Here is a 23308-nt window from a genome sequence, read left to right as displayed (position 1 = left end):
ATTACTTATACATGTGGCAGACGTTTCAAATGATGAGGAGCTATAACAGCTTGTTTCAAACAGAGGATGAACTGAGGGGCTACAGTAAATCATACAAAACAGCATAAACATATAAATTTGGAAACGATAGGGCGCATTCAAATTAAGGGATGTGGGAAAGTATCAGCAAAGGTCCACTACAAGTACAGTTTCTGGAATTGATTTCTCCAAATCAAATTTCAGTGAGCCCTCATTCCCTATGGATGAGGGCATTATTGTCCTGGAAAAGACCACTCCCATCAGTATAGATGTGTTTGCAAATGTTATTACTCAGAACCACTTTGCATTGATTTGCACAGTTCCTTTCCTGTAAGGCAGGGGTGTCAAACATAAACTGAGATCTACTGTTAAAATTGCACTTCTTTATATTATTTAAAGACATCTCATGTAGTTACACACTGACAGAAAGTAGAGTTTCACTCAGCTTGATTATTCTGAATCCAAAATGAATGATGTTAAAACGACCCAGTGGCACATAGGACAACTTTGTACAACAGGTCTCATTATCCTCATTGCCAGCCAGGAGTGAGATTTGGAAAAAAATATTGCATTTTTACTTTAATTTAATATAATCTATGAATTATAACAAAATTTTAGCTTGAAGTAGAAAAACAACATCTCTGAAATGTCTGCATCTGTATTAGACTGACTAACAAAAAGCACCAGAAGGCTCTACAGTAACTGTGCTACAGTTCAAAAAGGTAACAGTTGGTAGGCAATGATATAGCTTGGTCACAGTACAGGGACAAGCTTAATAACAGTGACAATAAGACTGGCTTGGATTGTTTGCAGTGTACACAGGTTCAGCTTGTATAAGTGTGCAGTCTCATAGGAGTCTAATCCTGTGAATAATTAATAACAGCTTATGAGTCTAAAGCTTGTAAAACCACCTTTAGCACCAATGATTAGAAGTAATAATTTTCTTCATGACTTTAGCAGTCTCTCACACCACTGAATTCTGAAGTTAGTGGGCATTCATTTCTGCACGGCTCTTTTAAGGTCCAGACACAGCATTCTGTTGTAGATTTGCTGGTCTTCTTCGGATTGTTGTCCTAACTAAACATTAGCTGTTGGACAGATGGTCTCAGATTTGATTTTCTGCAATACTTCATGGTTGACTCAATGACCACAAGGGGCTATGATTCCTATGTAGTATGGCTACAGATCTTGCCCCAATCTTCACCTTTTCGCCACCCTACTGACAGATGCTGGTGGTGATACGCTAATATGCTATTATTTTTGTGGCTGTGCATTATGTCCAAACCTGTCCACTTTGATCCAAAAGATATTGTTCCAGAACCTTTGCAAACTGCAGATTGGTAATACATTTAAACAAGATGTATTTGTTTAATATTTGTTAATTTGTAATATTATGAACGTTAACATGACCTGTAAGGTTTGAGGTGTAGCTCTTGGGTTTTTTGCAGTTTGACCATTAAGCATTGCACCATCTGACCTTGATCAGTTAATCAAGCACATTTGATTAGCTCTACAGACCCTATAGAGTCCTGTGAAAAATTATTGCAACAATTTGTTAAACTAATAAAGTATAATTGTACTTGTACTGGTAGTAGCTCTAGTATTAACCCACTTTCCTCCTACAGAAGGAGTACCATCATCATTGATAGGAAAAGGCAAGTAGTAGTGGTTATAGCAATTGTAGCTAAACTTAGTACTTGTTGTAGTACTGATAGGAGTGGAGTGCTACTTTTAGTGTAGATATTGTCTCTAAATATAACTGAATGCATGATAGTGTTGCAATTAAGGGGGGATATTTTCCTGAACATGGTTTGTGGAGCCAAGTGGACAAATGTCAGTACATCTGAGCAGTTATATAGAAACAGCAGTGAACAGGAGTAACCTCACACAGGGTCCGACTGAAGGTTGAAGACAACAAGATGTAATAAAAAGGAAACTCCTCGACAATGGCCCTTAAAGTTGTGTAACACCTGCAGCTCAAGTGTTTCATGAACAATATGTTCAGTTATTCAAGAACTGTCAGCTGTCATAAAACAAAAATACCCAGAGGATCTTCAACTTTAATGACGCTCATATTATCAGCACAGCTCAAACCGAATGGAATCTGAACAAAACTGCAGCAACGGGATGTAAGTGAATGGAAGCTAATATTGTCAGATCTTAACAAAACTACATTTTGAACTAATTAAACACAACTCTACTGCATAATATGTTTCTCCTGAGTATTTGTTAACATGTTCATGCTGCGAACTTAAAAAAATGATAATGTGTCAGAACTGCTTCCAGCTTGTGCTATATGCTCCAATAGGTCAAGAAAATCATTTAATGCTGCTTTAACATAATGCAAACAAACATTCATGCATCTTATCTTTTGTATGTGAACAGATGACAGATACTTCTTTAGGATGATAAGTTGTCACCTTGCAACGGGAGCGAAAACTAGTTCATTTACACATCAAGAAATCAATGAGGAACCTGTTTATTCATTTGAAGTGATTTAGGTTTGGGGCTAAATGTTTTCCAGGTCCCTTGTATATATTTGGCTCCTCCTCCATGTTGCCAGATGTTTGCAGTGGGTGATAGGTGCTGCTGCAGGCCTGCAAGTTTGGCATCTTTTATTTCAAAGCTATGGTGTTGTCAGTGTGGAGTTTGGCTTTGTCTTGCTAAAAGCTCACCTTTACAGAAAAATATGTCATCTGGATTTTTGAAGCAGTTATTGCTTTCAAAATATCTTTCTATATAATTTTGTATTAATGGGACCTTCACAGATGTGGAAGTTACCCATACCACCTGTAATAATACACTTCCATATCATCACAGATGCTGGCTTTTCAACTGTGTGCTGGTAACAAGCTTGATGAGCCCTCTCCTCATTAGCTCAGAGGACATGGTGTCAAAAATAACTTCAGATTTTAATTGCTCAGAATAATTTTACCCTTTTCCAAGTCCATTCGGACTGAGCTCAGACCCAGAGTAGATGGCAGCTTTGCTGGATCGTGTCTATGTATGTATTTTTCTTTGCATGGTAGACTTTAATTTGCACTTTGGGCAATAGTGACAAGCTACCCGCTGACAGTGGTCTTCACATGTCTTCCTGAACCCATTGCAGTGCTTTCCTTTACTATTTATTCTGTCAAATAATTTTTAAATATAAGATTTAAATCTTCATTCTATTTCAAACAGTATCCAGAATTATTTTTGTCTTGAGGGGAAGGTCCCAGCTCTTAGGGCAAATGTGACCTCAGAATTTATCTTTGAGGAAAAATTCTCAATACAATAAACAATAGTTTAGTGTAAACTGAAGATGTCCTTTAATACACTACAGATCCCAACCTACCTAAGAGGGCAAAGCTTTCTAAAGCTTTTATCTCCTGATGTATTATTATAGATACAGGGATACCTTCACTGTCAAAATAGTCATTCAATTCAATTCAATTCAATTCCATTTTATTTATATAGCGCCAAATCACAACAAAAGTCGCCTCAAGGCGCTTTATATTGTACAGTATATCCTATAATAATAGATACAGAGAAAAACCCAACAATCATATGACCCCCTATGAACAAGCACTTTGGCGACAGTGGGAAGGAAAAACTCCCTTTTAACAGGAAGAAACCTCCGGCAAAACCAGGCTCAGGGAGGGGCGGCCATCTGCTGCGACCGGTTGGGGTGAGAGAAGGAAAACAGGATAAAGACATGCTGTGGAAGAGAGACAGAGGTTAATAACAGGTACGATTCAATGCAGAGAGGTCTGTTAACACATAGTGAGCGAGAAAGGTGACTGGAAAGGAAAAACTCAATGCATCATGGGAATCCCCCCGGCAGCCTACGTCTATTGCAGCATAACTAAGGGAGGATTCAGGGTCACCTGGTTCAGCCCTAACTATATGCTTTAGCAAAAAGGAAAGTTTTAAGCCTAATCTTAAAAGTAGAGATACTGTCTGTCTCCCGAATCCAAACTGGGAGCTGGTTCCACAGAAGAGGGGCCTGAAAACTGAAGGCTCTGCCTCCCATTCTACTTTTAAATACTCTAGGAACAACAAGTAGGCCTGCTTTGCCTGCACTGAGGAACAAATTGCAGTCATAAAAACTGCAATTTGTTTCTCACTGATTATGAAGCACTTCATTGAACACATTAGTCAAACAAGTCTAATTAACCAATAAATGTATATAAATACTCGAATTTTAGACAGATGAATTTTAAATACTGCAGAGTGGAATATCATAAATGGAAACTGCCACAGTGAGATGAGAAAAGCTTCAGGCAATGGCCATTTATGATTCATGACTAGCTGGTTCCATCACATCGAGGTAAACTTTACCATTAACAGCTTGGCTCAAGATGATTAATCCCTTCCTTATGAAGGAAAAAAAAACTGTATATGGCTGGTCTAGGTTTCCAGCATTTAATAGTTACGAGTGCTGCTGCACTGACATTTATAGACTGTCACAATTCACCACTGGTTTATACAGTGAAAAACATGGTAGGTTTAAGTGAGTAATGTGAGTAATGTCAGAACTTACAATACCTTTGGAGTGACATAGAGACAGAGAGAGAGAGAGAGAGAGAGAGAGAGAGCGATAAAGAGAGAGAGAAGCAGTCTGTTTATGAGCTTTCTGGGACAAGAACACTGATAGTGCTGCACCGACTGTATTCATCAATAACAGCGACTTGGTGAACAGCTGACACTGTTATTTTTCAGAGGTCTCTGTGTGTCTCTGACCAGTGCCTGTACAATGTTTTAAATAAATGAGAGACCTTTATTTTCTAACTCATTTCCTCACCTTGCAAAACAAATGCATGTTCAGCAGATCACCGTTTCACTTTACAGTACCTGGTTTCTGTTTTTGCTCAAGTTAGAAGCCAGCAACAAAACTTGGGTGGAAAGGATGAAAAGGCTGTGATTGTGGAAAATTTCTTTCTTTACAATCAAAAACTCAGATGTTTTGTGCCACTATCAGCATGAGGTGGCTGGGTTGCTTACAAGTGCAAACATCACTGAACACAATGTCTTTGAGCTATTATGTCATCATCTATGCAACAAGAGTATACAGTGTATATATCATGGAAACATTCACTAACAGGGAAAATTGACACAAACAGATATGCTATCTCCAGTTTTGCCTGTGGTGTGGTTGGCAGCGTGCTAACTGGTGAAGACAGTCAACACCTCATATCAGATATCCTGCTCACATTTGCCATGTGTTCCACCAAAATGAGAGACTGCAGGTTGTTTAGGTGCTTTTCTACTATTAGCAAAGATCTACACTAACAAAGCAAAAATAAATTAATAAATGTCCCAGTTTTTAACTCTAGCCCTGCAGTAGACTGGGTGTTCCCTGCCTTTCGATCTATGGAAACTGAGAGGCCTCCAACCCTGAATAACACAAGGGGTTAGAAAAACAGCTGGCTGGTTTAACTAATATATGTGTGTGTATATATATATATATATATAGTTAATATATGTCACTGAGTGGTGAGAGAATGAAAGTGATTGAATAGTTTTATCTGTAAAGAAAGAAGGTCCAGATAAGGCAGGATGGATTTATGAGCTACAGACAGCTAATCAGTTGAAAAGACCAGTGACTTAAAGATCAAATCAAATACCTTCTGATGGCTGAGCACTGCAGCATTGCTGCAGGAATAGCAAATGAGCTAAAAAGAGAAAATGAACAAAAACTGCAAAGACCAAAGTGAAAAAGGTGAGTTTTCCTAATAAACATAGCTTACAAAAAGACACATTTACATAGTATTACTACTCGTCCTGCAGTGCAGATATCAGAAGTATTTAGCTGAAATCAGGTACCAAGTAGAATGACCTAAATCAAGCATTTTGATTGCTGGGAATGATGTTTGTATATTTCTGGTGATCAACAAAATGTCTTTTCTGTCTTTTCACCAAAGAGACTACAAAAAAGATACATAATAAATCATTTGTAAAACGCAAGAAAGACCTTTGCAAGTTAAAATTTCTAAAAGGATCTGTTGGGTGGCATGTGTCAAAGGTGTGTCAAAGGTGTGTCAAAGGTGTGTCAGAGCGTCACCAGAGTGACAGCAGCCGATAGAAAACAGACTGAAATGTGTCATTCAGGCTCGGTCTGAACTGTTCAGTGCGTGAGTCGAACTCTACAGCAAACAGCAGCTGCATCAGAGGGGGTTAAAGTACCAAGTGCACTGACGTAAAGGCACACACCCGATAGCACTGGGGGTCTTTGTTGAGAAAACACTATTTGTCAAAGGTGCAGTAATGAGTGACAACAGAGAAGATTTTGGAAAATATATTCAAATTAAATGGTCATTTCCAGGTATAGAGAAAAGGCCTTCTGTAATGCCTCCTGTATGACTTTGTATTATTTTTGTATGAATTTGTAGTGAGGGTGTCAAGCATACTGGCCTCAGACCAGAGTCAAGCAGCTACAGGGTTGATTTCAGCCCATTGGATGGCTTAGCAAAGTGGGACCCTGTCCTGGACCTCTGATTTACTTCTTTGGAATTATGAGATACTTATGTTCAAGTTCTTGAGTGCCTTTAAACTTCGTTATTTCTATTTCTTGGTCCTTGTTTGATTATGTTAGTTCCTCTTTTCCCTGTCCAGTCTGTGCCAGTCTCATCTTTGTCTTGCACAATGTATCCCTTCCTGTTCCCATAATTATCTGTGTTTTATCCTTCTGTCTCCCCCTCTTTCCCGTCTCTGTCTTAAGTTTGTATGTCTTAGTCACTTCCTATTTTATTTTGACAGTTCCTTGTCTTGTGTGAATCACGCTCAGTTTTGTTTCCCCTGTTTCGTCAGTTAGATTTTGTTCAGCTGAGTTCACAGGTGTGTTCACACTGCCCACAATTCCCTCCTGTGTATATATTATCTGCTTTCGGTTCTTTGTAGTCTCCACTCAGATGGTGTGTGAATGGCTGTCTATTAAGCCTTAAGTCAGTTTTGATATTTCGATATTACATCACCATTTCGAAAATTAAATGTTGTCTTTACATACTTTAATATTTATTTTGATTTTATAGTAAACTGCTATTAAGGTCATTTAATTGTTGCATTTTATTTCAGCTGTTGGGCCTTGAATCTTTCCTCCTTGATGGTGTGGTGGATGCCATAAGCTGCTGCTGCTGCTTATTTTTGGTGTCTCCTTTCAGAATCAGGCTGTGTAATACTAACTGTGGTAGTGCAGATGGTTGCATGTGGCTGTCCGGGCAGAACACATTTAGGACTGAACACCCTGCTCTTTCTCTGTCTCCCTCCATTACTTCTCCACTTCTTCTTACTTTTTTAGACCACACAATACTGCGCATTCAAGCGGCCACTCACTTAGCTTAACCTTTAGCTGTCTTGTTACAAATTCTGTTAGCAAATATGATTTCCCACTGCATTTCTTTTGTTCTGGTATAAGGCTGGCAGAGTCTGTAATTGCAAAAAGGAAAAAAAAAGACATTGCATTCTCAAAAGGTAAGAGAGATAATTGTTGCAGTACTGTAAATTTAGCTGCAGTGATGAAAAAAAGGTGATTTGTTTCATTAGAAATCTCCCACTTTGTGATGTTAGCTGTCTTATAAGTTCATGACTACGAATGATAAGTTCATTCAAAGTCACAATCAGAAAAATCACCATGATTTTTTAATATCGTTTAATTTTCATCTTAGAAATTTCCAGTTAACCTAATCCCACTAACTGCGTGTCTTTGTACTACGGGAGGAAGCCTGGAGTACCTGGAGACAACCCACGCAGACACAGGGAGAAACTCCCAAAGGTTAGTAAAAACAATTGATTTACTAACAGCATGTCTTTGTAATGAAGTATTGGAAGTAGATTTGGTGTCTGCAGTGAATATTTGGTCCACATAATGAATATTTGGTCCATATAATGACATATATTAGAACCATATAAGGACATTGCATCAGTAATGTGAAATCTAAATGTATTTATTTTTAATGTAAATTTGATAACCTGATGTGGATGAGTCAAAATAATTCGCTCCACCAATGACTCATTGGTCTAGAATTCAAAAGTGGAAAATATTAATGAACACAAACACATATGAGAGAGGACAGATGAAAAATAAGCATCAATAGATTATAAGGTTGCAACTATTTTAAGGACTCATATGAAACTGCATTAAATGCTGATCTGCTTTCTTAATTGTTCCATGTCTAATCTCTTGATGGTTTGTGGATCAGTTTCCCATAACTGTTCTTGTACTCGAGAGTTTGGTGAACTTTGTATCATCAAAACAGAGCTTTACACTAGACAGGCAATCAGCATACCCACATTTAAGAAGTATATATTTTAGCTCTAGTATATATAGAACTGAACTTAAAGCAGTATATACTTTAATATACTGCAAGTTTAGTATTCTTTATATACAAAAAGAGTGCAGTTTTAAACAGCTGAAGTAAGCCAAACGTTTGCACTGAGGAAGCATTATGCTCCTTGTTATTTTTAGAATTCACTAAAACATGTGAGATGTGAAAACTGAGATGAAGGGCTTCTTAGTCAAAGTCAGAATCCAAAAACTGAGCCCTGGTGCATAAAGCGCAAAAGAGAGAGCTAAAACCATGAGATAAATAAAAAGTTGGTCTTACTTTTTGAAAGGTCAGCAGTGACATCTGGTGGCCTTAAATAGGAGTTGCGCATTTTAAGAGAATCACTGGTTTTAATCAATGGATAAAAGGAGGCTTGCATAACTTACAAAAAGAGTCATTTCTTCAGAACACTAGGCCTAAATAAAGTCACTACCTCATATCACAGATTTACTCATTGTTTTCCAATAGATCAATATCTCTGTTTTCAGTGAGTATGAATTTCATTTGTAGACCTATAGACCTGTTATTGTATCCAAAAACTGCAGAAAAATCATTTGCACCATTTGTTTCTGCTCTGCTCAAGCAGAGATCTAATACAGAGACTAACCAGACATGTACCTCAGAGCAGGCAGATATTGAGGGAACTTTTATTTGACTTTTTATGGGGATGAATCTTCTATTGGGGATGAAAACAGAAGCCATTTATATGGATACACCGTAATAAAATGGGAATGGTTGGTGATATTAAAGTCCTGTTTATGGCACATTAGTATATGTGAGGGGGCAAACTCCTCAAGATGTCTGGTGACCATGGTGGCCATTTAGAAGTCGGCCATCTTGGATACAACTTTTGTTTTTTCAATAGGATGAGGGCCATGTGACACATAAAACTTATTGGTAATGTCACAAGAAAAACAATGGTGTGCTTGGTTTCTCCCGTACTCCATATTATCCATTGTTGATCTACACGTCTCTTGCTCTCACCAATGTCACGACACACACAAGTGCCATAAGACACTCTCACAAACAAAATCACGGTTTTGTAATGCAGTAATGCAGCATGCTTATGGGAAAGTAACATTAATCTAATTACTTTTTTTGCAACAGTAATCTCTTACTTTACACGTTACTTGAAAAAGGTAATCGGATCACAGTAACACGTTACTTTTAACTCGTTACTGCCCATCTTTGCAGGTAAGCATCCTTAATTTTTCTACAGAATGTAGTTTTCTTTAGATTTTACCTTTTCCAGAAATCCATATATCTCATACATCACCAGAAATACATTCTAGAAACTACCAGAGACGGGAAACTGGAGCACCAACAGCAGTTAAACATGAGTTGAATTTAGGGTAATTATCAATACAGGAATGACAACAATCTACTGGAAAGCCAGTCCTTAAATCCACAGTGCTAGTGAGAAGATGAGCGACAGGCGTGGCAGCTAACCCGAGGATGTTGCAGGAGCCAAGAGGAGGCGAGACTACTGCACTCACCGACACACTTCTGCCCACTTCCCACTTCTCAGAGAGAAAAAGAGGAAGTCTTTCTTTCAGCTTGACAGCTGTTGCTTTCACATTCTTGTTAGTGTTAATTACAGCTGCTGTGAGAAGTCAAACTGTTTTTCATGATCTGGATTTTTTTTTCACTTGTTCATTATGAGTTTATGATCATGAGTGAGTGACTGTTTGAGGTCAACAAAGAATCCCTGTGAGTGTCTAAACGCAACGTTACAGTTTATAGCAGGTATAAATAGAAAACAAAAATAAATGCACAGACATTTTAAAAAGGGCTCTTTACATTTATTTTCCTCAGCCGGTTGTTTCATTTGTGAAAGTTTTTTAAAACGCTTTTACCGTTGCAAATCGTCGGTGTATAAACAGATTTTAAGGAGAAATGCCTGGAGTAATAGATAATGAAACAGCACCAGGTTCAGAGTGAACTGAAAGTGTAAGTGTATCTGAAAGGAAAGAGTCGTTCTCAAACGCCACAGCGGTTGGTTTAAAAACCAGCAACAGGGGTGCCTCATTCTGGTTTCAGCATGACCCGCTTCAAGTACTTGCTTCTGTGTTTCTTCTCTTTATTTATGGTTGGTGAGTACTTTTGCTATTTACACGAAGCACATTTTCAAAGGTTACTATATACTACGGGGTATAGTATATAGTACAAGGTTATGACTGTACTGCACTTTATATGCTAACCTTAATATGACCACAAGGTCCAGTGTTTACACAGTGCTGGTGTACATGCTGTACTTTGTGCCATACGTCTTTTACGTTAACATAGTGGATTTATTTGAATGGAAGCAGACTATAAATTTCAGTTGTGTGGCTCTGTGATCACAAACCTTGTTATCACGATTCGTAACAACAGCACAAGACAGCATTTCTGCTCAGGTCAAGTTCCCCATTTAGATGTTTGAATTTGGGGAAATGAAACAATCTAAAGCTAAATCAAATTGACTCTAGTCTAAGTAAATACATCAACTTTTATACACTGGCCACAAGATTTTTACATGAAGTCTCATTGGTGTGCAGTGTTTTCTTCAGTAATGTTGTCAAAACGCAGTTTGAAAAACTTTAGTTTTAGGTTTACCACGTATAATGTTTCAGATTGATTTAGCTAATGCTACATTCACATCAGTAACCTCACATGTTCTGTCTATTTTCCTCTACGCAACATTAACCAATTATGTCCTTCTCTTTCCACCCAGTCTGCGTCCATTCTTGTCCATAGTCTCGTTACCTCCCGCCTTGACTATTGTAATTCTCTCTTGCATGGTCTCCCCCAAAAATCCCTCCATAAGCTTTAACTGCTGTCAGAATCCCTTTCTACCAGCACATCACCCAAATCCTTCAGGAACTTCATTGGCTCCCTGTAAAATTCCCAATAGTGTACAAGCTTCTTCTGCTCTCCTTCAAGGCCCTTCATAACTTTGCTCCTTCTTACCTTTCTGACCTCTTAAGCACTACTTCTTCTAGTTCACATTTCTGTATAGCTGCATATCTCATATTTCTGTATAGTTTTTTTTATTTCATATTCTGTATAGTTTTTCATATTTATATCCTGTTCATAGCCTGTACATAGCTTGTACTCACTACAGCCTGTACATACTTATAGTTATAGCATATTCATAACATACTTCATACCGTGTGCATTATAACATACCTTAATAGACCCATTTCTGTAATATACTCACATATCTATATTATTGCTAATATATATTTGTAATATATCTATATCATGGCTAAAGCACTTCTGGATGGATGCAAACTGCATTTCGTTGCCTTGTACCTGTGACATGTGCAGTGACAATAAAGTTGAATTCTATTCTATTCTATTCTTCTGCCCACTCACTTCGATCTTCTTCTTCTTCTATCTAGCTGGCTTTGCCTTCTTTATGTATTTCAGGGCTATGCGAAGCAGAGCTTTCAGCTGCTCTGCCTGTGGAACTTTCTACCCCCAGATTAAAGAAACATTGGTTCTCTCCCCCATTTTAAATCTCAACTCAAAACCTGAATCAAGATTTAAAATGTGGGAGAGAACCCAAAAATCTGTTCATATCTGCACATTCACCGTGAACTTATTGTTTATTTGATCTTGTGTTTAATTTCATTTATTTTCTTATTGTTCTTCATTTTGTCATTGTTCTATGTGTTTTATTCTATTGTTAAGTGTCCTTAGGTGTCTTGAAAGGTGCTTTTGAATAAAATTAATTATTATTATTACTATTATTACTATTAAAAAGAAGCTTCGCAGTTCACACATTTTGCAAAGCCACACAGAAGGCCAAATCTGACACTTTGTGTTGTCTGTAGCAAAGTCAGGGCTGATTGACTGGCTTTCCTGTTCTTATCTACAGGAATTCATAAAATGAAGAAACAGATACCGTCACATTGGACATTATGTTTACACAAAAGAAGTTTCAATGTGAACATTTTCAAAATGATCAAGTGACTCCGCCTGCAAATTCAAAACTCATTCATTACCAGAGAGCTATGGCGTTATTTTTGTGCCACTATTCTGAGCGCAAGTAAAAAAAAAATTGCAGGTGCAAGTGTTGCATTTTGAGGAGAATTTTAATTTGAGCGACGAAAAGCTAAATTTGAGTGAACAAAAATCATTGCTGGGTGCAAAAAATGTATTTCAGTGTTTGCTATTATCCACACACACACACAATAGCAGCCTCTCTCGCTCAGTTTTTGCATTTGCGCTTGCTTGCAATGTGTTGCTCGCGCTCTCAACATTTCTGCCCATGCGCGTTCAGCTCTTTCTGTACACCGTTATATTTGTGCCACAAAACCAGCCAATCACAGACTTGGATGCAAAAAAAAAAATCTGATTGGCTGTTCTTGTCTCCAATCAGCTCGAAATGACGAAATGCAATATCCCAGAATCCATTTCGTCCAAAACTCAAACGAGGCAGTGGCGGAGTTTGAAATATTTCTCTTTCTGGGTCACAAAATAAACTGAATTCATTCCGCACGCAGCAATGAATTTTGTTCACTCAGCTTTTCTTTGCTCAAAATAAATTTCTCCTCAAAATGCAACACTTGCACCTGCATTTTTTTTTTTTACGTGCGCTCAGAATAGTGGCACAAAAATAACGCCATAGAGAGCGAGCTTTAGTTCCTTTTATACTGGCAAAAAAAATCTAAATTTGATTGATGAAAATACTACATTGAACAGAGTGTGACCTGGATTTACTTGTCCAACCCAGTGGGACAATACCTGAGCAAATGAGTGAAAAGCAACTTTTGAATCTGCTTTTCAAGAGCACAGCTGCACAAGCTCCCTGCTGAAAGGAGGCCTTATCTTTTCTACATGTGAGGAAGCACTCTTTTGGCTGGAAGCTTTGCTGAGGGTTGAACTACTCTGAGCTTGAAAGTGCAATTAAGGCACAGAAAGACAAATCGGTGTCAATTTTTGATTAACCTTTTCTTTTCCTTTTTAGATTGCTCCATTAATGAAGATGGCTACTTCATGTTTGCTGATTTTTGGTGTGCTGTGCACTCCAGAGACCCGAAGACAGTGGAGTATCTGATCGACTGGTATTTTAACAAAGAGTTTACGATGCAGTACAACAGCACAGTCGGCAAGTGGACGGGCCTCACTCCAGCTGGATTAATCACAGCATCTCGGTTTAATGAAGACAGCGCTGACATTCTGCAGAGAAAAGTGGAGAAACAGCTGATATGTGTCGATAATGTTGATGTAGTATTCAACATAACTGTGGAAAACATGGGTGAATATTCAAATACTAGATGTATGCGTTGCTATCAGTAGAGAGAATATTATATATATAAAATACAAACATTTTCTTCCAAATACAAAAAAAATCATGCAATGTGTTACAGTGTTTAATGACAGGAATTATAATGATAAAGAACTAAACCAAAACACTTGGACAATCTTAAACCTTCCTTTTTTGAAATGACCTTTTCTTTAGTATAGGAAGTAAACATATTACTCCTTCCTGTATTTAAAAGGGCTAAATTACCAAACAAATGATCCCAAATTACAGTGCAAGGATCCATTTATGTAGTTTATCATCTTAAAGCAGCAGAACAAATATGGGTGTAATAACCCTCCTATTTTACAATCATTATTGTAACAGTAATACAGCAATTATACTCTAACATTTCAATTGAAGAGCAAAACCCCAAACCGTGAACAGGACTATAAATGATAGCACGAGCCTAAAACTAAACACTTCCATTAGTACTTTATGATTTGCTTGGCCGTGATTCTCCCTTAATACCTTTATTTCAAGTACCTGATAAAAATGTTCAATTTTTCTTTTTTTGCATTTAAAAAAAGAATTAAGTGCATTTTCAAAGACTATTGTTTTAGATTTAATTGTTTCATGACAATTTTGAATTATATCAAACCAGGCATCACATTGCAACATTGTAAGAATCATTGGTTTACAGAATGATGAATTTCATCATTAAAGCTGTTGACCTTCTGATTTCAGCTGCACCCAGCATGACTCTCCAGGAGGGAGACCACACTTCCAGCCATGACACAATACTCGTGTGCAGCATTTATGACTTCTACCCCGAACACATCCTTGTGACTTGGTACCTGAACGGTCAGGAAGTGACTGAGGGTGTGACCATAAGTGAAGTGATGACAAATGGAGACTGTACCTATCAGGTTCACTCTTATCTGGAGTGCACACCTATCCCCGAGGACAGAGTCACCTGTACGGTAGAGCATGTTAGCCTAAAGGAGCCCAAGAGTTCTTACTGGGGTGAGGACAGACAAGATCATTTTAGTCAAAATGCTGTTGATAAATTCAATCATTCTGCACATTAATAGTGTTCTTATATATATATATATATATATATATATATATATATATATATATATATATATATATATATATATATATATATATATATATATTAGGGGTGCAACGATATTCGTATCCATATTGAACCGTTCGATACAGTGCTTTCGGTTCGGTACGCATATGTATCGAACAATACAACATTTGTAATTTATTTTATCAATTTTCCTTCTGACGATGCTGTCTGTGTTGAGCGCTCAGTGAATCTGTGTTCGACTACTCCGCCTAGGCTGCACTGTCGAGCGCAGATCCACTGAGCGCTCAACACAGACAGCATAGTCAGAAGGAAGAGCGCAGGGCAAGCTAGCGAGACAGAAGTTAAGCTCTCCTTGCAACAGGCAAATTGAACCTCATTCAGATCTGGCGTTTGGAATTATTTTGGTTTTCATGTGACGTATGACCCTGAAGGTAAGCGAGTCATGGACTAAAGTAAAACAGTATGTTGGATGTGCCATGCAATGCTCAATTACATTGGTGTGAACTAGTGTGTTAGCGCAGTTAGCTCGTTAACGTGTTGGCTGTCTAGCCCCATGCACGGAGCGATCGGCGGTAGCTCGTTAAGGAGATTTGCCGTGTTGTGGCGTTAAGGTCATTTCAACGAGATTAACCTGAAAGCACTAGTGGGAACACAACGAATATGACTGCACGTTTACGCCGACATCATCCTAGTGCAAAGACAAAAACAACAAGCATGCTACTAACTTTAGCCGAGTCATTTAGACAGCTGTTAGCACATGATTCTCCTTATGCTGCTGAGAATATAGCCCAGAAGAAGCGGATAGTGTAGCTTTTATTTTGGAAAGAGCCATTTCTCTGTAATAAACTCTCTTTTCCAAAGATGAGTGATTCCTCAATCAGATACAGGGCTTGCAATATCGCTAGCCCGACGTCCCGGAGCTAGCGATTTTTTCAGTCGGGCTACCAAAATCTATCTCTGCCCTGCCCGTCGGGCTATTGTAGGAAAAATATATGTCAATGCTTTTGCATTCTTTCAGAAATGTAGCTGGGTAATTATGTCATTGGCATCGGTGAGCCACTGTCAATATGTGACATATTGAAGTCGCGTTTGAATTTGCGCTTGTTTTTTTGCTTTCACTTTGCAATCGTGCGAACTGTGTATAGAGAGCGACAGCACTGATCTGTGAGTGATGATAATTTGTGCACCAATTCCTCTGACATCGTCTTATTAATCGTTAGCTTACTATGCAAACATGACAAGTGAAATCTCCCGCAGCTTAAACATGTGAGAGGTTGATCGCGCAGAGAATCGCTGAGCTTATGTGAGTGAGTGTGTAAAAGCATTTCAGTTCTGCTGAGCCAAATAAGACAGGTCAGGGTGAAGAAGTGACAGCCAAAGAAAAGCTTACCACAAAACGGAGAAGTTATGACAAATCAGACTATAAGGCAAAAAGAAAGTGCAGCTTTATGGTTTCATGGACAAAAGAATTTCTGTGGCTGCAATATGATGAGCTAAATAACCAGGGCTGCACATAAGTGGTCCGCAGGTGCGCATTCGCTGTCAAAATAAAAAACACGCACAAGGGTTAGGGTTAAATTTAAAAACTGTACTTTTGAGTTAAAATATATATTTATAATTTTAATAAATGACAAATTAAAAATGCATGAACATTTTTTTGTATCGAAAAAATATCGAACCGTGACACCAAAGTATCGAACCGAACCGAACCGTGAATTTTGTGTATCGTTGCACCCCTAATATATATATATATATATATATATATATATATATATATATATATATATATATATATACATACATACATACACACACATATATAAGCACTGTATTATCAATCATTATGAATATGTGTCCTGGTGTTTTGTTGCAGATTCTTCCTTGAAACAGTCCGACGGGAGTTTTCTAACTGGAGGAGTTTGTGCTTTGCTCTTGGGAGCATTAATTTTGTCTTTGGGGCTGATCTATTACAGAAGAAAATCCTCTGATCCAACATTTTTAAATACTCTATAAACTAAATCTACATATAATGATTTAAAAAAACAAAGAGAAAATTTAAATCTCGCCTTTTTTAACTTTATTACAGATATGTTGTTACAGAGTTTTTGTGGGTTTTTTTGTTTTGCTTTGTTTTTTTATTTCTTGTGTGCAGCGCTCTGATGCATTTTTAAGGGAAGTTAAAAAAAAATTAAAAAATAAAGTAAAGATATTATAAGTGATGTAAAAGTACCCTTACTACCCTTAATAGTTATATGTTATGAATTGAATTTTATTTTATTACACACTGAATGATTTTGTGTTATGTCTGTGAAGGTTCTCAGTCATACAGGTCATCGTAGTCAAAGGAGCTTGCAAAGAAAAGCGGCTGGACTTCTTTAAGTTGCTTGAAGACGTTTCACCTCTCATCCAAGAAGCTTCTTCAGTTCAGATTTTGTGTTATAAAATACACCCCAATTTAATCACTGTCCATTTACATTTTTTTCTTTGCAATTTGAACTTTCTGTGAAAAAATGTTATGTACAACTTTCAAAGCACAAGAACAGATCTCATTGTTTGTTTCATTAGTGTTTTCCATGTAGCTTCACAAACACTGACATTATATCACATTTAAGAGTTGATTATAAATGCATTTGCAAGATGGGCATAGCTTCTGAGCCTGAAGTGTCTGAAAACTGCATTCTTTTTAATGGACAGTAGGGGGCAGTCCATCAGCACAGGAAAAAGAATGTAATTTTGTCTTCTTCAAAGATAAGACAGATGATTATTGCAATAAAAAACTGATTGCATATTTAGATGCCTGACTGTTTTAAAGTTGCAAGCAAAGGCATCACGGTGATGCTTTCACGTAGTTTTTCTTTTGTCAGAGACACCCCAAAATTGCATAGCGTATACTGAGTTTAAAGACTGATTAATTCAGAAAAATTACCTCCACAATATGAATGAATCAAATCAACCGTACACCTCTTTCATAGTGTCTTTATATATGTACTGATATGCAGTACATGACTATGATATGCACTGATATTCTTTTGTCGACTTCCTCACATACTACCACACGTTCCTCTTTTGTCACCCTATCACATGCTTTCTTGAGATCCCAAAGACACAATGCAGTTTTCCATTAACAATCTCCAAACAAACAGCAGTAGGTTCATTCTTTTTCCCATGAATCCATGTTGCTGTTTGTTTATTGGCAACTTCTCTCTTACCGGTAAGCTAGTTTCAACAATTCCTGCCCATATTTTCATTGGATGGGTGAAGAACTTAATGCATCAGTAGATACTACAGCTTTAGGCATATCATTTTTTGTTTGTTTGTTTCATCTGTACCACTAAACCTCTTCTCCACCACTAAACTTGGTGAAATTGTGTCGAACAATCTAGTTAACCACACTTTCATAGATCCATACCTCCACAGGTACATCCTACACTGTCTTTACTCCATCAAATCTCCTCTTCCTCTCATTTTATTCATTCATCAGCTCCTCAAAATACCCTTTTCACCAACTCAACATGTTTCTCACTTGCAGTCCCATCTCTATCCCTAATCACCCAAACCAGTCTGATCCAGCCACACTGATCCAAATGTGATTTAACAAAGATTTTACACCAAATGTCCTTCATGGCACAACCCTCCACTTGTATCCCAGTTTAGGACCACTTATAGGAATACACTGGCTCGTTTTTTGTGCTTTCTTCTTTTACCCCGACAACTGCTGCTTTCAAATTGTTGTTACTGGTGGTTACAATGTGGTGTGAGACGTCTGAATGTTTTTCATGAACTGGTTCATCATAAGTTTGTAGTCAATGACTGCCTGTAAAAAAAAAAAAAAAACAATCACCATGAATGCCTCATTACAATTTTTAGCAGATAAAACTAAAAAAATGAATTAAATGCATATGAATTTCACTTTTTTTTTTAATTCTTCAGTGCAATTCTTCAAAGTACTTCAGTGTATTGTTATACATTTTTAAGGTTGTTAAACTGCTTGCACTGTTACACAGTAATGTTTATTAAAACAATTTTAGGAGAAATGTCTGGAAAGAAATAGTGAACAGAACAAAATGTGGATCGGAGTGAACTGAAACTCTAAGTGTAGCTGAAAGAACAGACTCGCTCAAAAACTGCACACAGGCTGGTTTGTAATTGAATTCGTGCCTCAGTCACGCCTCATTTTGGTTTCAACATGAACCGCTTCAGGTACCTGCTGCTGATATGTTTCCTCTCTCCACTTGTGGTGGGTGAGTAATTCTTTATTTTTATCTATAGATATCAAATCACATATACATTGTACGTCATTTTTAAGTGTTTTTCATTTCATGCAGTAGTAGTGACAGTTTCAACATCTGCACGGCCATTTGATAGATTTGTAAAATGTATAAACCTGTCCTTTAGCATTTTTGGATCACATTTAAAGGCATGCAATCAATAAGACTTTACACATATGCAGCTCTGAGGAACACATTAGTGCAGCATCAACGTAAAATAACTACGTGTTTAGCAGGTACAGTGTTTAAAACCCAAATTTTGATGGTAGTTCATTCAGTTATGGTGTATTTCAGTCTAAACCACTGGTGTCAAACTCACTGTCATTCACAAGGGACCAAATGCGATCTCTAATGGGCTGAATCTACAAAACAATTGCATGAAAACCCATTAAAATATTGTGCTTTTCCTTTTATCTTAAAAAATTTTATGAGTTTCAAAACACATAGAGGTCCGCTTAAGAAATATCAACAATGTGTCTCACGTTTTCCACATCCCATCATTATTCAGTATCCGAAGAAACTTTTTTGCACAGCTTCTTGGCTTAATAGTATTTCTTTGTTAGTGAGACGACTATGCAACTGACAGTGATTCAGGCCTCTCACTCAGACTGGGTTAAAAAATCATTGTCATGATGTGAAATGTTGCCGTTTCACACAAAGCTTCTCAGTACAAAGTGAAAAGTATATTTTATTTAAAAGTCCGGCTCAGGCAGTTACGTATGTTTTCTATGCCTTATTCAGATGCACACTGACAGACTTTTCCATAATTACCTTAAAGAGAAGCTGAATACAATGCCACTGTGTACAGGAATCTATAAAATGAGGAAACGGTCAGCCTCGTGATGTACGTTACATCAACATAAAGGGGTTTTGAGTGTGAAGATTTTCTAATTTCCTATTAAAACACAGAGGGAGCCTTGTTGTTGTTGTTGTTCTTATCAGACTTTCATTAATGAACATAATAAACTGAACAGAGTGTGACTTGGATTTAACCTGTTCTATCAAATGTGAGAATATCTGAGCACAGCAGCAAAAACCAGTTTTGAATCTCAGCTTTTCAAGGGCACAGATGCACCAGCTCACTGATAAGAAAGAGAACTTGTCTCTTCTTACAGGGAACACCACCAGGTTGATAACAGTTCAGATTTAAATACGAGGAAGCTGTTTTGGCTGGAAACTTTGTTGAGGGTTGGCTGAGCTTGAAAATCTTGATTGTAGTAAATTTCTACAGCACTTCTTTCTTTTCCTTTCAGATTGCTCTGTTGATGAAGATGGCTACTTCATGTTTGCTGACTTTTGCTGTGTTATGCACTCCAGAGACCCGAAGACAGTGGAGTATCTGATCGATTGGTATTTTAACAAAGAGTTTACGATGCAGTACAACAGCACAGTCGGCAAGTGGACGGGCCTCACTCCAGCTGGATTAATCACAGCATCTCAGTTTAATGAAGACAAATTTGATGTTGAGCAGAGAAAAGCAGAGAAACAACTGACTTGTGTCAATAATGTTGATGCAGTATTCAACGCAGTTCAGGAAAACATAGGTAAATATTCAAACACATTAAATTAGATAGTACTGTTAGTACTGGAAGTGCAGAGTTTTCTTCAAAATCTAATGGAAAAAATGTGACTTCTGACAGACAGTTTGCAAAATGTGCGCATCAACAAAGACCCTTCGAGCAGATAGTCCAGTTCATACAAGCCTGCAGAAACTTCCCGTACTTTCCGTTACAAGATCTCTCAGAGCAGGCACAACACCATTCACTTCCTCTTGCAAAGCTTTTCACAATAAAACAAGATAGTTGTACAATGAATGCTATATAATGCAAATGCTCTTTTAAGGAATTTCAAAACATTTTCTAAATACATTAACCATCATTATTTCATATGGATTATTACTATTTGATATGGATTTCAATGTTTTTAATATTTCAAAACATTTTAATAGATGATATTTTTAACCTGGTTACAACCAAATACGTTGATTAACTAAAATAAATAACCAGTTATTTATCGCTGGTTTACAGAATGATGAATTTCATCATTAAAGCTGTTGACCTTCTGATTTCAGCTGCACCCAGCATGACTCTCCAGGAGGGAGACCACACTTCCAGCCATGACACAATACTCGTGTGCAGCGTTTATGACTTCTACCCCGAACACATCCTTGTGACTTGGTACCTGAATGGTCAGGAAGTGACTGAGGGTGTGACCATAAGTGAAGTGATGACAAATGGAGACTGTACCTATCAGGTTCACTCTTATCTGGAGTGCACACCTATCCCCGAGGACAGAGTCACCTGTACGGTAGAGCATGTTAGCCTAAAGGAGCCCAAGAGTTCTTACTGGGGTGAGGACAGACAAGATCATTTTAGTCATGTGCTGTTTGCATTTTTCTATAAATTCACAGAGTCCTTTTTTATTTAAGCACTGCATTATTAACAGTTATGAATATCTCTGTTGGTGTTTTGTTGCAGACTCTTGCTTGAGACCATCTGAAAGGAGTTATCTAGCTGGAGGAGTTTGTGCTTTGATCTTTGGAGCATTAACTTTGTCTTTGGGACTGATCTATTACAGGAGAAAAACCTCTGATCCAAACTTGTCTGGTTCTCTATAAACTAATCATCTTAAACTATAAACTATCATCTTTTAATAAATCATCTCTAATAGTTGTTACAAAACAAAATTAAATAACTCAACATAGAAGAAAACTTTGATAAGTATATTGTATATTTAAAAAGTAGCCTTGATCGATGAATCTTTAAAATTTTTACTTGTTTATGTAACATTACATTCAGTGACAGTTAATGTGACATAGTTAAATTCAGTTTTAATCACCATACAGCTGCATGTCACTTGTTTTATGTACGCAGCTACATAAAACAAGTGACACCATTACGGTCACTGTGAGCTTGCAATGTGAAAGTCACCTTGAAAAATTATGTCCAAATAGTTAAAGCTGTTAGGTAATTGTTCAGTAATGACTTTCTGACTTTGTGTAGTTAAATACACAGTTTAATTATTATTCTTTGCTGTATGAGCTTCTTGTTAAAAAGCTTCAGTGTATTTAATTGGTTCATATAAACCTTTGATTTGTTAGAATTTACCCCCATTAACCTATATTACACAATTACTTTAAAAGTTGTATAACACAGTTATGTTTATCCTTTATTGCACACAGATATGTGTTGCAGAATAGTTTGGGATTTAAACTGTGTGACAGCCAGTGGGCTGGCCTTGTGTTTTGGTTTTTCTGTTGCCTGTTTCTTGCAGGTAGGTGGAGCTGACCCAATTATAGACGCAGCACACCTGAGAAGGCCAGTCCCAGCATATAAAGACATCTTGACTGAACCATGGGTGGCTGTCTCTCTTGGCCTGACACCCATCATGTTTATTTGAGGCTTCAGTTATGGCTGTTATATCATTTCAATTGTGTTTAAGTTTCTTCACCTTATTTTCATTAAATATATCTTACAGCCTTTAAAAGCCTGTGTGTGGTCTCCCACTTGCTTGGCACTTCCTTTGAGCCGGGTTGTGACAACTGTTACATTCAGACACTAACAAATATGACAGGGAGAAGCCTCTTCTCTGAGGAGTTTGCGGGGGAGTGTCTGCCTGGACTGGTGGTGGCACCAGACGGTACAAAACTTTAAGGCCAGACCAAAGCATGTCTATAAATTCAGGTGTTTTGGAGTTCTCTCTCTTTCCCCCCTCTTTCACCCTTCTCTGAGTCTACAGGCCAGACACCAACCTAGAATGGTGATGTGAGAAGTGCCATCTCCTTTTAGGGAGACAGGAGGGTGCAGGAGATGAAACGTGACCTAAAGTTTTCCTCCAACTTTAAATCTGTCATGTTAACATTCTGTTTCTGTCACACAAAGTAAAAGTGTTTACTGCCTGGGTGTGGCAGCCTTTGTCTCTCGGAGCATTGTGGAGAGGCGGGGGTCCATGGCACCATGTAAAACTCATCTGAAATTCTAACCGATTGATAATAAATTGTGAAAATTTATAGTCTGAGCATATTTGTTTTCTCTCTTATAAAAATGAACATGGCAGATGTTAAAAACAGAGTTCAACCCTGAAAGTAAAAACAGCATTGATGTCAGTGCAGTTTTACAAACACTAATATGTAAAACGAAGAAGAAGAAGCAGCTAGTTTTAGCTGTTCCTTTTCACGAGTAATCACCACAGCAGGTATTTGATTTGGCAGAACTTTATGCCAGATGTCCTTGCTGGTGCACCCCTGAGATTGAGACTTCATTATTGATACAATTAAATGTCACTGGCTGGAGTAAGAAATATTATATTATTATATTATAAAGAAATATTATCGAAGCTCTGTTATCACTACTGTAAAAGATGGCCATTAGAGTTGTTTCCAGGT

At 37.5% G+C, this 23308-nt stretch overlaps 2 protein-coding genes across 2 annotated transcripts; both read left to right on the top strand.

The window, feature by feature from the left end:
- The first annotated feature begins 10365 nt into the window (after positions 1-10365).
- LOC146632542 (rano class II histocompatibility antigen, A beta chain-like) lies at positions 10366-16669 on the top strand. The gene is made up of 4 exons (XM_085354461.1): positions 10366-10417; positions 13279-13569; positions 14302-14580; positions 16530-16669. The coding sequence occupies exons 1-4, from the start codon at positions 10366-10368 to the stop codon at positions 16667-16669; spliced, it is 762 nt and encodes a 253-aa protein (XP_085210587.1).
- Positions 16670-18842: 2173 nt separating this feature from the next.
- On the top strand, positions 18843-21541 carry LOC146632541 (rano class II histocompatibility antigen, A beta chain-like). The gene is made up of 4 exons (XM_085354460.1): positions 18843-18897; positions 20178-20468; positions 20996-21274; positions 21402-21541. Exons 1-4 carry the CDS (start codon positions 18843-18845, stop codon positions 21539-21541), a joined length of 765 nt encoding a protein of 254 aa, XP_085210586.1.
- Positions 21542-23308: the final 1767 nt, after the last annotated feature.

This window comes from Diplotaxodon limnothrissa, linkage group LG5, assembly GCF_057381915.1.
Source record: "Diplotaxodon limnothrissa isolate DT_005_m linkage group LG5, D_limnothrissa_male_GT1.1, whole genome shotgun sequence".
NCBI lineage: Eukaryota > Metazoa > Chordata > Actinopteri > Cichliformes > Cichlidae > Diplotaxodon > Diplotaxodon limnothrissa.
Note: the sequence above shows the minus strand (reverse complement) of the source record. Positions and strands in the feature narration are given on the sequence as shown.